Consider the following 13590-nt stretch of genomic DNA (forward strand, 5'->3'; position numbering starts at 1 on the left):
TAACTGTTGATGATAAATACAGTGTTTAATGAAAAGAATTTTTTTTTTTGGTTCTACTTTTCATCTTTTTTTGTTAACTGATTTTGGCTAGGAACTTTTCAGAGGAAAAAAGGATTCAAGTAATGGCAATGTATTCCCTCTGCAGGATTTATGAACGCGTCATTGATCCTCCAGAAACGAATTTGACACCTGAAAGCAATTTATGGCTCGGACAGAGAAACAGGAAACATGGTTTTTTTAAGGTAAGCAGATATGAAATGGCTCATGAAGAAGGAAATTAATAAATAGTCATCAAGATATTTCTGATTAGTTGTCTTACACTCCTGAAAACTGCTTTGTATGAATTTTAATAGAAACTGTGGACTTGGGATTTGAGGCAGGTCCAACACTCAGAGAAAAGGGTCTTTTCCTGCAAGGTAGGGTGATGTAGTCACTGACTGCGGTGCCCAATATTTGGGAATTTTGTTTGGTCTCCTGGCTAACAGTGGTGGTCTTAATCACTCTTGGAGGCCATTTCCTCCTCGATTTCACATGCAGAATACCCTCACCTTTCTGCTGTTTGCCTCGGGTGACTCTTCCCTGTTTGCCCCGTCAGCATTAAATTCTAGAGCAGAGAAGGTCTTCTGGCCTGTGATCCTATGAGTGTAGCAGATACTAGCTATTGTATGCAGTGAGTTTGCCTTGCTGCCAAACAGTAGATTTTTCTGTTCCTGGACTACTGTTCTTTCTTTCTCTTTTTCTCAACTAAGTTTGTCACTGTGTTTCTCAACCGAGAGTCAGTGGTGGGTCACTGAATTTTGTTCGTGAGCTTCTTTGTCCTTTGGAGCTTTGATTGATTCCAAACAGCCCAGGCTGGAAGGCTGGCTAGCTGGCAGGACTTGGGTTGCTCCTACCTCCTAGCTGGAAAGCCTGTCTTTTTCCATTTATGAGGCTCCCCAAGACAACATCACTGAGTATGCCAGTATGGGCATGAGGAACTTTTCAGAGGAAAAAGATTCAAGTAATGGCAATATATCCCAGATTTAATTAGTGGCGGTATGTTTCTGAAATTGCAAAGGACAGAAATGACCTACGACTTGAAAAGCCCTCTCCTGTATGTTTCCTTTTGGGTTTTTTTGGCCCCTGGTGAGGCTATATGATTTTCTGCTCAAGGCAGAATTGCTGAACCAACTGGCAAACAAAATCCACCAACAAATGAAAACCACACCTTGCACCTGAAAATTAATTCTTTTACTTTGTAGGCAACCTACAGAAAAGTTTCTGATATTTCTTCCAGTTTTGGATAACAATCCACGGTCAAGTGTTTATCAGTGAAAGAGTCCGTAGTGCAGTGATAGGCCAATCTGCCTATCCGCGATATTGGCATGGATTTGTTGCCAAGGTGATTTTACCACCCGCTCAGCTTCCCTTTGAAGCTGTCAGTTCATAAGACAATTTTACAAGTTGCTGTTTTTCTGAGGACCTCTCCTCGAAGTCTCCAGACTTAACAAGCTCGGGCAATTATTTTATGCTAAAATTACTTATGGTAGGATTGTTGTAGCAACTAACGATTTTAATAATGGAACAGAGGTAAAAGCTAACTTTTAACTTAAATGATTGTCCGAGAGTTGTTCTGAACCTAGAGTACATTTCATCCTCCAGAAGCTGAGCTGTCACTGTGAAGTGAAATTGATAGTATTATTTTATTCTACAGCTGTTGTTTTTTTACCTCAGCTGCTTCCCATAATTCCACAGATGGTAAACATATGTTTATAGCTACATAGGAAAAAAAGAAGTTATATTGGATTCACCCATCTTAAATTCTTATTTTATGCAGGCAGTCAGAGCCTCAGAACTCTGGGATATTATATGTTTGTAAATTAATATTTCTACGCGTTAACACTTTGGAAACAGCAGGGTAGCTAATGATATGCTAATGAGCTGACAGTTTTTATTGATCATAATGGAAGTCGACAAGTGCCTTACTTTGCTTTATGCATGCTTGAATATTTTACTAACTTTCTTCAGGGCAGAAATATAATTGGTTGTATTTTTTAAAACCTGCTTGAGAGTTTCAGAAATCTTACTTTTTTTTTATGTTACTCGTTGCAAAAACTTGGGATTTTGCCAGTTTGTAAAGAGTACACATCTCTTTCCATATATTTACATGCTCAGCAGGATCTCCCTTTCTTTTTCAGAGCAATTTGTTTCACTGTTTTAGCATATTAAAAAATAGATCTATTTTCCTTAATGTAAACAGAGATCTGTAGGGAAATAAGAGCGTTAAAAAAGAATTAACATTTTTGTATGTGTGTTGGAGCCATGATAATGTATGTAACGAAAAGCACTGGATACTGTTTTGAGTATCATCTTTGCTGTTCCAAAAATTTTCTTACTTTAATGATGATTAATTGTTGTGTCTCTACATAAATGAATAACATTAAAGCACATTTTGGGCCACAGTCTCATGCCTATTTTAGATCATAATTCTTCAGTATATCAGAAGAAGGAGGAGGGGAGGAGATATGATATCCATAAGTCGCTGTGGCTAGTTGCTGCCATTTTTCTTATTTATGCTTTTGTTCTACATCCTTACTTACCGTGATTATTCCACAAGTAGCCCTGCTGCGTCTGTGGCCTTGCTGGGGAATGAAGTACTCTATGGCATAATCAAGGGAATCAAAGTCTTGCCCCTTACAACTAGTATCTCTTAACTGGTTATAACTTACCTGCTATGACCAAGCATTTGGAGTTCAGACAAGATGGAATGGTTTTAGCACAGTAGTGGTGGGAGCAGATGTGGAGCAGACTTAAAATAGACTTACCTGTTTTCTTTGAAGGAAATCTCATGAATTACTTCCTTTGAAAAAAAATACATGCTGACCCTTCAGGTTTCTTTGTGCATCTCAAACCCAAGATTTGTTTTTGGGCTAGAGAATACCATTATAATCAGATTAGGAAACCAAAGTAAATGCAACTGAAAGGAGGAAGAGAGTGACACCAGACATCCAGGGAACCCTCACTCTAGGATGGATCTGATTGTGCTCAGGATCAGAATTATCTGCAAAATTCATTTTATTGCTGGGGAGAACCATTCCCCCTAAGGCTCCCTCCAAAGAGCTGCTGCAGAAATGAGCTTATTAATGCATTGCTGACTAGGTGATTCATGTTGAAAGACGGCAATTTTCATATCTGCTACAGCAGGCTCTATTGATCCTGCTGCTGTGTCGGGGGATTGTAGAGTAGGTGCTTGAGAAGTGTGCTGCTATTTAGATTGCACAGCATCATATGAATACTTGGGCCTCTGTAGTCATTTTGGTCTCAGAGTTGTACAGGTAAATACAGTGCCAAGGGCAGCTGTTCAAGCGCCTGGCATGGGGCATGCCTGCCCCGTGTAGAGGAGCACAGTACTCGTCTACTGGAGATCTAGTGGTGTTGGCATAGCATTGCCTAGGCACAGGGTTTGATGCATGTGCCTCTGTGCAGAGCCTGTCACCAGCCCTGGCCGATGGCACTTGCACAGCTGTATGGCACGTGTTATCTCTGTGGGAGAAGTAGGTTTTAAAGAGGGTGAAAGGCAACGGAGGAAATGAAAACGCAAAAGTGGAGAGCTCGTGGAATAGATGAGCCTTTTCACAGAATGTGGGAGGAGTCCTCTATTAAAAAGAGACATGAAAATTGCAATAACAGGGCTTTTGTATTACATCCTCATGGGATGGCCTTGATATTTAGTGCTGCAGGCCTGAATTTAATCTTGTAGCTGGTAATCTGCCTGCACAGATGAAAGCTCTTCAAGCTAGTGAGTCCTGATGCTGAACTGAAGCTTTAATGATAACATAAATGTGGTATCTGCTTCGGAAGGGAAAAACCGTGGAGATTTTGACCGGTGATATCTCCCTGGCAAGGCCTAATACTGATGTCCCTTCCGAGAACGTGGGCCGAAGAGCTCCACTCTGTGCCAAAGGGAACCAGGGCCCTGGGCTTCCCCTAGGGAGTTGTGCATAACCCAGTTCTCCTCCTGGCAGTGGTCATAGAGTGCTCTCGGCAACCTAAACGTAATGCTGAAGGAGGAATAGTCCAAGTTTGTTCATATGTGTTACAATAATTATGGCTGTAATAAGTGTTTGCCTATAAAGAAGTCTTTCTATTAAAAAAATACATCAGCAAAATTTCTGCTCCTTGAAGGTTCCCTTCTATATTTGATTGTATTAATTCTGTTTCAGAGGGTTTATAGACTTAGAAGGCATCTATATTGGTGAATTGAAGTTCATATGTTTTTCCATGGTAACGTGCTTTCAAGTAGCCAGAAACTAAGACACAAAAAGTAGTTGTGTTTCCTCTTCAGGTTTGTCCTTGTTTTCCGCTTTCCTTTGCTGTTCTGTTAAACTGCCTTTATCTCAACCCATGAGTTTTGCCTTTTTCTTCCGATTCTTCCCCCATCCTGCTTCTGGGGGGGAGGGGTAAGCAAACAACCGTGTGGACCATGACAAGGTTGTATTTAAATGCAAATCTATCCAAAAGACAATTGAGTGGTGGGGCTCTGATGCAGCAAACATATTTGAAGTTCAATATGCACTTCAATATGCAATAGGCAAACATCGCGTCTCTCTGGATGATGTCTTGTTAGCGGTGTGATATGGTCTGGTGAAACTTTGAGCTTTTCACTGGAGAGGCTTAAGCATTGAAGTATATTTTTGTGCTTCACCTAATTTCTCACTGATGACTTCTAGCAGACAGTATGTAAAATGGCTTTCAGGATGTTCCATTTCCAGTGACAGTATTACTTCTCATTATTATGATGGTTTCATTATTCTCATAGATGAAAAGGTTAATAAATGTATATACTTCTGCAAGAAAGACAGCGTGATCTGATTATGTCTATTAATATTTTCAGTTAATATTTGATCATGAAACAGTAAGCAGGAATCAGTGCTTGCTGATTACCTTCTACTGTTTTAGCAAATGAGCATGTAAATGTTAAATGTTACTTGCTGTACTTGTCAGGCTTCAAAGGCTCTCTGAGGCCTATATTTTATTTACGGATGGAGTTCAATGTTTTCAGCAAGTGACTGTGTCCTCAGTCTGCAAAATTCACTCTATTGCAATTTAACTGAAAATTAAAATATAGTCTTACAAATCAGTAATTTAATTAGATAATGACTGCCGTGATGATAAATTTCCTTTCAAATTAAAGAAGTTCTGTGTCTGGGAGGAGATAGAGCCATGTCATAACATCTGATTAACAGTCAGGGAAAGTGCAAATAGCAGCACTAGAAGTCCCTTGTTTTCCCTTGCTCCCCTCCCTTAGTGACCGTGACATTATCAAAGCTAGCGGATGTGGAGTTAAGTATGTTACACAGTCAAAGATGGAGCAAGAGCTTTGTACTGAGCTTAAAAGAGCAAACGCAAGCTTCAGCATTTTCTAGGCTGTTTGAAGGCTCTAGGGTTCTTCAGGACCCAGGTGTGCAGGGATACTGGGCAACCCTTTGTGTCTGCTGCCTCTGTCAGGGATATCCTTGCAAGTCAGGGACAACAGAGGATGCAGCTGGCACTGGATTTTTGGTCCTTGCTCTCTCCTCTCCTGCCTGGTTTGGTTTCCGGACCTCATACAACCTGCACTAGCTGGCTCTGACCTTGGAGTCCTCATTTCTGCCAGTCCTGGGTAGGGGATTTTTCCATCTGTTTGGATTAGAGAGAGGATTTAATTCTAACTGATGGCACGATTACATGAACTGCCTTTTGAGATACAAAGCTAGTAGGCTAAATTAAACCAAACAACTGAAGTATAGACTCTTACTTACCACGTGCACGATATACTTCTCTTTTCATAATGTTTTATTTCACAGTTTTATTTGGCTGAATCACTAAAGTGTGTTGCTGTGTTTTCTTTCTGTCTTTTGGAAAAGTGTGTCATAGGCTTGAATAATGGATATTATTGCACTGCTTTTTCACCAGTCTCATCCCATTTTAAGACATTTAAGCAGCTTATATTTGGCGATTGCAAAAGACAGAGCAGTATCATTTCTGTGTTTTATGAAAATTAATATCCAAACACACAGGAAGATGGGAGGAGTTATATTTTGTCTATTTTCAGTTATTTTTCTCATGGGAAGAGTGAGCTGGTCAATTTTTTGTACCCACTTAAGAAATTACTTGTGAAACAGCTGGTACAGATCCAAGTGAATGTTTGTAATCTTTATTACCAGTTTTCTCTTCTTTCACAAAGGGTGTTATTCAAGATGTGAAAGTCATCTTTATACCTAATGGATATATAACGCAGTGTCCTAATCTGAATCGCAGTAAGTAGCAATTTCTTTACTGTCTCTGTTTTAGATTTTTCATACAAATTACTCCTTTGTTTTAAAAATAATGTTTTCAGGCTTGTAATTTTTGTGTGCTGACTTCCAGAAGGCAAAAATTGTGTGTAAACAGATTGCATTTTACGTTCAGGTAAATCAAATCTGATATACTGTTGGTTATTTATGGGTTATTGTGTCTTTCCTTCTCTTCCTTTCTGCTTCTTCTTACTCTTCCTTTATTGAGCATGCCCGACCTGCAGTGATTTCTTAAGTCTGGTGCAAGGAATCATGGATTTGCAAGAACTCCTGGCAAAAATGACTGCAAAAGTAGGTACCTAAGCTTCTTTGTCAATTACCCATTTCCTTCTGTGCTAAGACCAGTGTGAAAATGTTTATTCCTTTTGCAATTACTCTACACTTTCATAGTAGAGCCATTTTTTTTTCCTCCTTCTGCCAGTAGCCCTGTCTGCAATAGACTTATGGATATAGCTTCATGGATGTCACTTAAGCCTTATACAGTTGCTGTTGTCTGCCTTATTATTTGTAAGATAGTGACAAAATGCCCAGGGTCTGATTTTTTTGTAAGAAGCCTTAGCATGATTTCTCTTTTCATGCTGAGGGATAAATGCAGAAACAAAGGAGTGAAATCCCTTAACAATTTCCTCACCATGTGATGCTGCAAGAGGGTGTGTGGTTGCCTGTGGGAAGTCCTGTGAAGTCATCGGGACTGGCATGGTCTCCTTCCTGGGAATTGAAATGAGGCCCCAAAATGGAAATGCCTGTGAAGCTGCTGGCTGTGCTGATCTTGACATCACCTTTGATCAATGGCTTTTACCAGTGTAAAAGTTAACCCAGCTCCCAGGTAGTGTGGTGTGTGCTTGGTTTCTTGGTTTTTGTTTGTTTTTTTTTTTTTTTTTTTACCCATCCTGGTTTGGATTGCGAATAGGATGAATGGGAAGCTACAGTGGTATTTTTTTTGTTTGGGTTTTTGGAGAATTTCTTTAGGCTCTGCTCCCACAATACACAGTTAACCTCTCTGTTAGCCAAGGCCCTTCAGCTAAGGCTGTGGTGAAGTTTTGGGGTAGCCAGCTGTGTTTTAGAGGTGACCGAACCCCTGATGTGTGTTAAAGGGCAATCTGTGAACACTTTTTGAGGTTAATGTTGGCGAACCATCTGGTCTGTGGTAAAGGGCAATTTACCTCACCTGTCTCATCTGAAAATGCACTTAAATTTTTGAGTAATTAATGCATAAGTGCAACTACAACCAAGCTGTAGATGCCTTTAATCTCAATGTAGTTACCAAACAGGAATTTCAAAAATAGGATCTGCATAGTAGTGCTACCAGCTTAAAGCATTATACTTTTTACTGTGCTGCCTTTAAGTGTTATTTTCTTTCCTAATAAGAAAGGGGAAACTTTGTTTCTAGAGAGTGTGCGCATTATACTGACAATCCACTTACTCAGCCGACATGCTTTGGACAGGCTGACTCCAAATGCGAAATGTGAAGCTTTTAGTTCAGTTTGCTGCTTATACTGTGAAAGAAAGGCAATTATTTTGAGCCCTGCTGGTGGTATAAGCAAATTCCAATTATGCACTGTACTGAGTAACTTGCTTTCTCTGCTGTTAATTATATTTTTGCTTGCTAGTACTTTAGAAGGGGAAGCAAATAACACAGTATTTGTACTGCAAAGACTCTGCTTCCATAAAGTGGTGCTGGGATAATCCTTCATTGCGAGTTCCCTTTGTGTTATAGCAGTGCACTGGCTGGTTCATTACAGTTGTTACAGAAATATTGTTGTCCAGGAAAAATGCATGCAGCAGGAAAGGAAGTTAATTTGGTAGGCAAATGCAAGTTAAAAATGGAGGGACTCAAGGGAAGCATTAAGGTTTGTATCTGCCTTTTTAGTCCTAGCCGCAATAGCCACAAGTGGTGTACTAATGTAGGTACAAGTATATCGTATGGGGCTGATGTATGGCAAGGCAAAGAGCAAGGCTTAGAAGGGCAGCTGCCTGCAGAGATCCTGTTTAGCAGGGCAGCTGGTCAGATAACAACTTGCTAACGAACGTGAGCAATGAACCCCAGCACCTGGTCCTGCACCAAGAGATGTGCAGCATGAACATGATGTTTTGGAAAAGCAAACCCTGTGGCTTGATGTCTAGTTGTTGATTTTAGGTTCTGCTGTATCTAGGATTTCAGTTTCTCACTCAATCTCTGTTTGGTTACAGTGTATTACAGCATTGAATAGACGGTGAATGTTGTTTGCAATGACTGTGTACGTGCAGTTTACATACCATAAAACTATGAAGACACAGACCAGGGCTTGTCTGGGAAGAAATCATCAGACTAGTGTCTTCAGGCTCCAGTAATTTTGATAGCAGTGCAAATTATGCAGTAAGTAGGCAGGAGGAGAGAGTACCCTCTTGCCTTGGGCTTTACCTCAGGGTTGCGTGTGTCTAGTGCTGGGTCCGGATGGGACATGGGGACTGTGTAAGGGGCCCAGCTGAGCATTGTCTGTAGCCGATTGTTATGGAGTGCTGTGTACGGGAACATTTGATCATGACCTGTAGCAAGCTAACCACCATTATGTCCTCTTCCTACCGATGTCTTGTAAGGACACAGCTTTTGAATAAATGCTAGCTTTTAAAGCCTATTTTATTTTTGTCATCATTTGAATTAATTCTGAATCTCTCCAGTATATGTGTTTAATTGATTTAAACTTCTGTCCTTAAATAGAGAGACACCATAGGTCAGAGTGTTAGAAATCTGGCTAAAACTGTTAATTTGCTGCAGGAGAAAAGGATCATGTTCTATTTCAGCATTCCCAACTGCCATTCTGGAACGCCGCTAATTCTTCTTTAAATATAATGGCTAAAATAATTCATGCGACTTTTAACAATCTACTGAAATCAGTCTGGGCATCTCCCAGACTGAGTGGAATATAATTGAGTGGAATATAATTTCTTTTTGGTAGATTATGGGGCCACACTAGGGCGTGCTTTTTGTTCAGACGTGCTTGTTACATGAAGAGTTACATGAAGAGCACAAAACTTCCTACGGAATCTTTCTTTGGTTGAGGTGAGAAAGGTTAAAGCTTGAGTTTGATTGAAACCAAGAAGAGTCAAGTGCTTGGGTTCATTAATGGACTAATTAATCTGGTTCGTTTACATCATGGATTTATATTGCCATGAATACTTTCATACTTAACAAAATTTTCCATGTAAATTTGATAATTTTGGTGTTTTTTTATATTTTTGTTATTAATTTTTCCAGAAACAGTACATTTTTGACAGAAGTCTTTCAGTTATTTATATGAGCAGAAGAGAAGCAAGGAAAGTGTTAAATAAGTTTTGTGAATAATAGCTAGCCAAATATTCTGGAATGTTAAGAATTCAGGATTTGGTTAGTATATGGAAAACTTTTGGCATGGTGTGGGCTTCTTCTCCCTCATTAGTTTATTTCTATTCACAACCTAAAAAATGTCTGAAACTTGAGAATTTTTTACTGATGTTTTAAACATTCAGCAAATCCAGTTGTATGCTTTTGGCAGCATTTGGAAGGATAGTTCAGCTAATTTTTAGGAATTCCTGGTTTTATTGAGCTCAGTAGAAATTTCCCAATTAAGGCTTGAAGTTTAGAAACAAACAATGTTTCTGGTCACTAGTGCAGCAGGTAACAGTTAAATGTTGTTTCTGAACAGATTCTGTGGGCTGTGATACATTTGTTGACCTCTGTGTATCAGAGGGTTTGTTGTTGCATGCCTTCCTTCTGGTGGTCTACTTGATCTGCTGGTTTAGAGATATTTCTTAGAACAGGAGGTAAATGATATTTAAGCAAATAAAACTTACCAAGGTAACGCAAATGACAGAAAATGTTAATGAAATTAAAATATTTGTTTTCTGAGTTTTGTTCTTTCTCTAGGGAATAATTTTTAGGACAAAGGACAATATCAAGTACTACTATTAAATTTGAGTATGTCTGAAGTCTGTTCTCTCCAAAGTTTGTATAGCCCATTTATATGGGAAAGCTTATTTAAAAAAAAATTTAAAAAATATGTAAAGAAAGTATAAGACAAATCAAACACCTTTTTAAACAAACTGAATATGTCTTATATACTGTAAATATAATGACTGAATATAACGACCTGAAAAGGGTTTCTGATGAAAAGCAGCAGCTCAGTAAGAGGATAGTTTTTACCTCTAAAATGTGAAAAGCAGTTTGGAAGTCACCAGATCATGCTGAGTCTGGGGGAGATGAGTATCAATCCCCTATTATGCCAGAATAACAATTTAAGAAATAAAGAGCTTTTATTCAGGACTTGCTTTCAAGAGGACTGCAGAGGAAAAAAAAAAATCACAGAAATTGGCCTGGTATTTCTTTTCTTTTTCTTCCCCCTAAATATGTTGCTCTTTTACTGTCAGGAATGAAAAAGGATGTATTAGAATACTTTCATTGAAAGTGGATGGAATTTTAGAGGATGGAAATATATGAAATTCACGTATATGCCATTATGCAAAAAATACTATAGCACTACACATTCTTTTTTTTATAAAATTGGCTACTATTAAAATGTAGCAATCTATAATGTAGGATAATAGCATCATATTTATAACAGAATAGAGTATGCATGCATCTTGTCTTGTGCCAGATTTAGGTAGCCTTGCTATTTGCAGTGGCTTCAGTATGATGACTTATACGCGTAAGACAAATGTGAATGTAAAAAAACCAAGACCTCGAGAAACTCTTATCCAGCTGGCACCGGGGTAATTTTTAGAGCAATGGCAGTTCTGTGGCCTGAAGACTGCACATATTTACTTGTAAATGTTAAATATGTATGTATGTATTTATTTATTCTTAGTACTAGTAAATAGGAAAATCATTTTGAGTGCTCTTAGGGATTAGAGATGATGGCACTGGGTACAAGGTGTGCGTAGGTGGGGTGGTTCCTCTCTGGAGGATGGGAAGATGGTACCTTGTATGAAGGCGGGGGTGTCTGTGATATAGTTTAGGAGAGGGTCGTTCAAAAAGCCTTGTCCTTTGCTGCTGCTACATGAATTAGTATTGTCCCCTCTTATTGTTGCATAGTATCTCATCAGTAAACATAGCAATTGCTAGCATGCAGATGTAATACTTAGAAAAGATGCGTCAGTTTTAGCTTCTTGATACGCATTTTAGTGGTTGTAATTGAGGAGGTAATGGAAACAGCAAGAAGTGTTAAGAACTAGCCACCAGCCCAGGGTTTACACCAGGAGTGTAGCTTCTTCATTAAGCACAGTCTGGGAATATTTTGTACTACACTGAATTAAAATGCCTTCTTTCCCTTCTTAATCTCACTTGCTATTGTAAGGTTAAGACTTTTCTAAAAGTCAGAAAGTATTAGTCTGCCTGATGCTTGACAATGGTGAGATAGGGATGATTAGGAAAGGTCCGTCTGCTGGTCTTTGTGCTTTAGGACCTGTAATCAGGTTGATGAGCAATTAGATATTTTTAAAAAACAGTTGTAGTTTGTGTACTTCTGGAAGTGCCCGGATAATCCTGAGGGGAACTTAGTGGGGTTTGTTACAGTACAAGAGACAGTTGGGTGAGTCACACTGTTGTCAGTTGGCATGGATGACTCCATCAAAGTCTGAGGAATAGCGTTAGATTATACCTGCCGACGTCCTGGTTTAGTGTTTGGAAGTCAAACTTGGTTCAGTTAAAAATAAGTGTACTGCTTTCTCATATTTGCTTTTTTAAATCATGTGTTTGAATTGCAGAAATCTCATCAAGTTACTTTCATTTACAGTTAAATTATGCAGAAACAAGACTGAGTCAATTGGAAGACTGTCATTGTGAGAAGACTTGTCAAGTAAATGGATTGATCTACAGAGACAAAGACTCATGGGTTGAAGATGATCACTGCAGGAATTGCACATGCAAAGTAAGAATTTCTAAAGAGTTTAAGGAGTAGGACCTAATTAAAATGTGAAAATGGTCTTTGAATATGTAATGTTAACTCTGAGAATTATGTTTTTAGTATGCATCTAGTGGCAGTATGCACAATAGGGAGGGAAATAGTAAAAAAAATAAATAAAAATTTGGCATTGCTTATGTGCTTCATAAATAAAATCTGCTTTCCCTTGACAACGCTTTCTTATTTGTTCTAATTATATCTGTGAGGACTTTATGGTTTTGGGGTGAAAGTGTGGCATTGTGTGTGTTTGGTTTAGAGTTGTTTTCACTGCAGTAGTTTTTCAGAAAGGAAGCATTATCTTAATAGTATTCATAGATGCTCAGTTGCATCTTGCATGGTAACAACATGCAGATTCTGGTTTCAGTTTGTGACTGAAAACCTGAGGAACAGAAGAGAATTAGTATGTAAATCTTGTCTTGTTGAAATTATTTGATAAATATCTGAAGAGAGTCTTTGTTTGCTCAAGAAAATAGAAAACTGATTGTTAAAAATATCAAAGATGATTGGCACAGCCTGCAGAAAGTGGTGCTTATGTTCTTGTAAAGATGAGCCTATGTTTTCCGCTTAATGCGCTTTGTTAAGGGAAAGTGAGGCAAAACCAGTAATGTGTATCAAAATGGGGTGGTTCATCTTCAGATGCATTTTGATTCAAGTTTTGTAGTTGGATAGGATTAAACTTGTTACTGAGGGATGGGTCTGTAATCCAGAATGCTATTTTCATTTACTTAAGTAGTTTTCTGTCTTCTGTATTTTGTATAAAATACTCTCTTACAAATACTCAATTGCAACAGTTGTAGTTGAATTTTGTCTTCAAAACCTTTGCTTAGAGTGGAGTTGTGGAGTGCCGAAGGATGTCCTGCCCTCCTCTCGATTGTCCTCCCGATGCTCTCCCAGTGCACGTGGAAAGCCAGTGCTGCAAAATATGTAAGGGTAAGTATATCTCACAGACCTTTTAGTTGCCCTCTCTAAGCAGAGTTAAACTTGTTCTCAAAGCAGGCGCATTTTAAAATTACTTTCATGGGTCCTTGTAATTCAGGTAACGTGAGTCACAGTGGCAAACTTGATTTAAGAAGAAAATAAATAATTGCTGAGAAATGAACATGCATTGCAAATTTTTAAGGTTCTCTTTTTTTGCCTGTTGTCAGTGTAAAGTTCTTAATGTATTTGTTTGCGGCTGGGAAGCCTTACTTGGCTTCAGCTTGTATCTCCACTGATGTTGAGGAGCATCAAGCCTATGGTCTGAACTTTCTGTAGTGATGAGTAATAAACTGGGCTGTCATCTTTTTCTTGTCTTTTATTTTGCATTGGAAGCTTGTTCTTTAAAATAAACATGACAGAATTTCAGACCCTGGGTTACTGTC

At 38.7% G+C, this 13590-nt stretch overlaps 1 protein-coding gene across 5 annotated transcripts in view; it reads left to right on the forward strand.

The window, feature by feature from the left end:
• The window catches only part of NELL1 (neural EGFL like 1), a 293137-nt gene that overhangs the window by 61208 nt on the left and 218339 nt on the right, over positions 1–13590 (forward strand). For all 5 annotated transcript variants that reach the window (XM_063332728.1, XM_063332731.1, XM_063332732.1 and 2 more), the window contains exons 5-9: positions 146–242; positions 6206–6278; positions 6523–6605; positions 12062–12196; positions 13057–13159. In XM_063332728.1, the coding sequence (XP_063188798.1) occupies positions 146–242; positions 6206–6278; positions 6523–6605; positions 12062–12196; positions 13057–13159 (491 nt within the window). The remainder of the gene's footprint in view (positions 1–145; positions 243–6205; positions 6279–6522; positions 6606–12061; positions 12197–13056; positions 13160–13590) is intronic.

Source organism: Chroicocephalus ridibundus, chromosome 4 (genome assembly GCF_963924245.1).
Source record: "Chroicocephalus ridibundus chromosome 4, bChrRid1.1, whole genome shotgun sequence".
Lineage (NCBI taxonomy): Eukaryota > Metazoa > Chordata > Aves > Charadriiformes > Laridae > Chroicocephalus > Chroicocephalus ridibundus.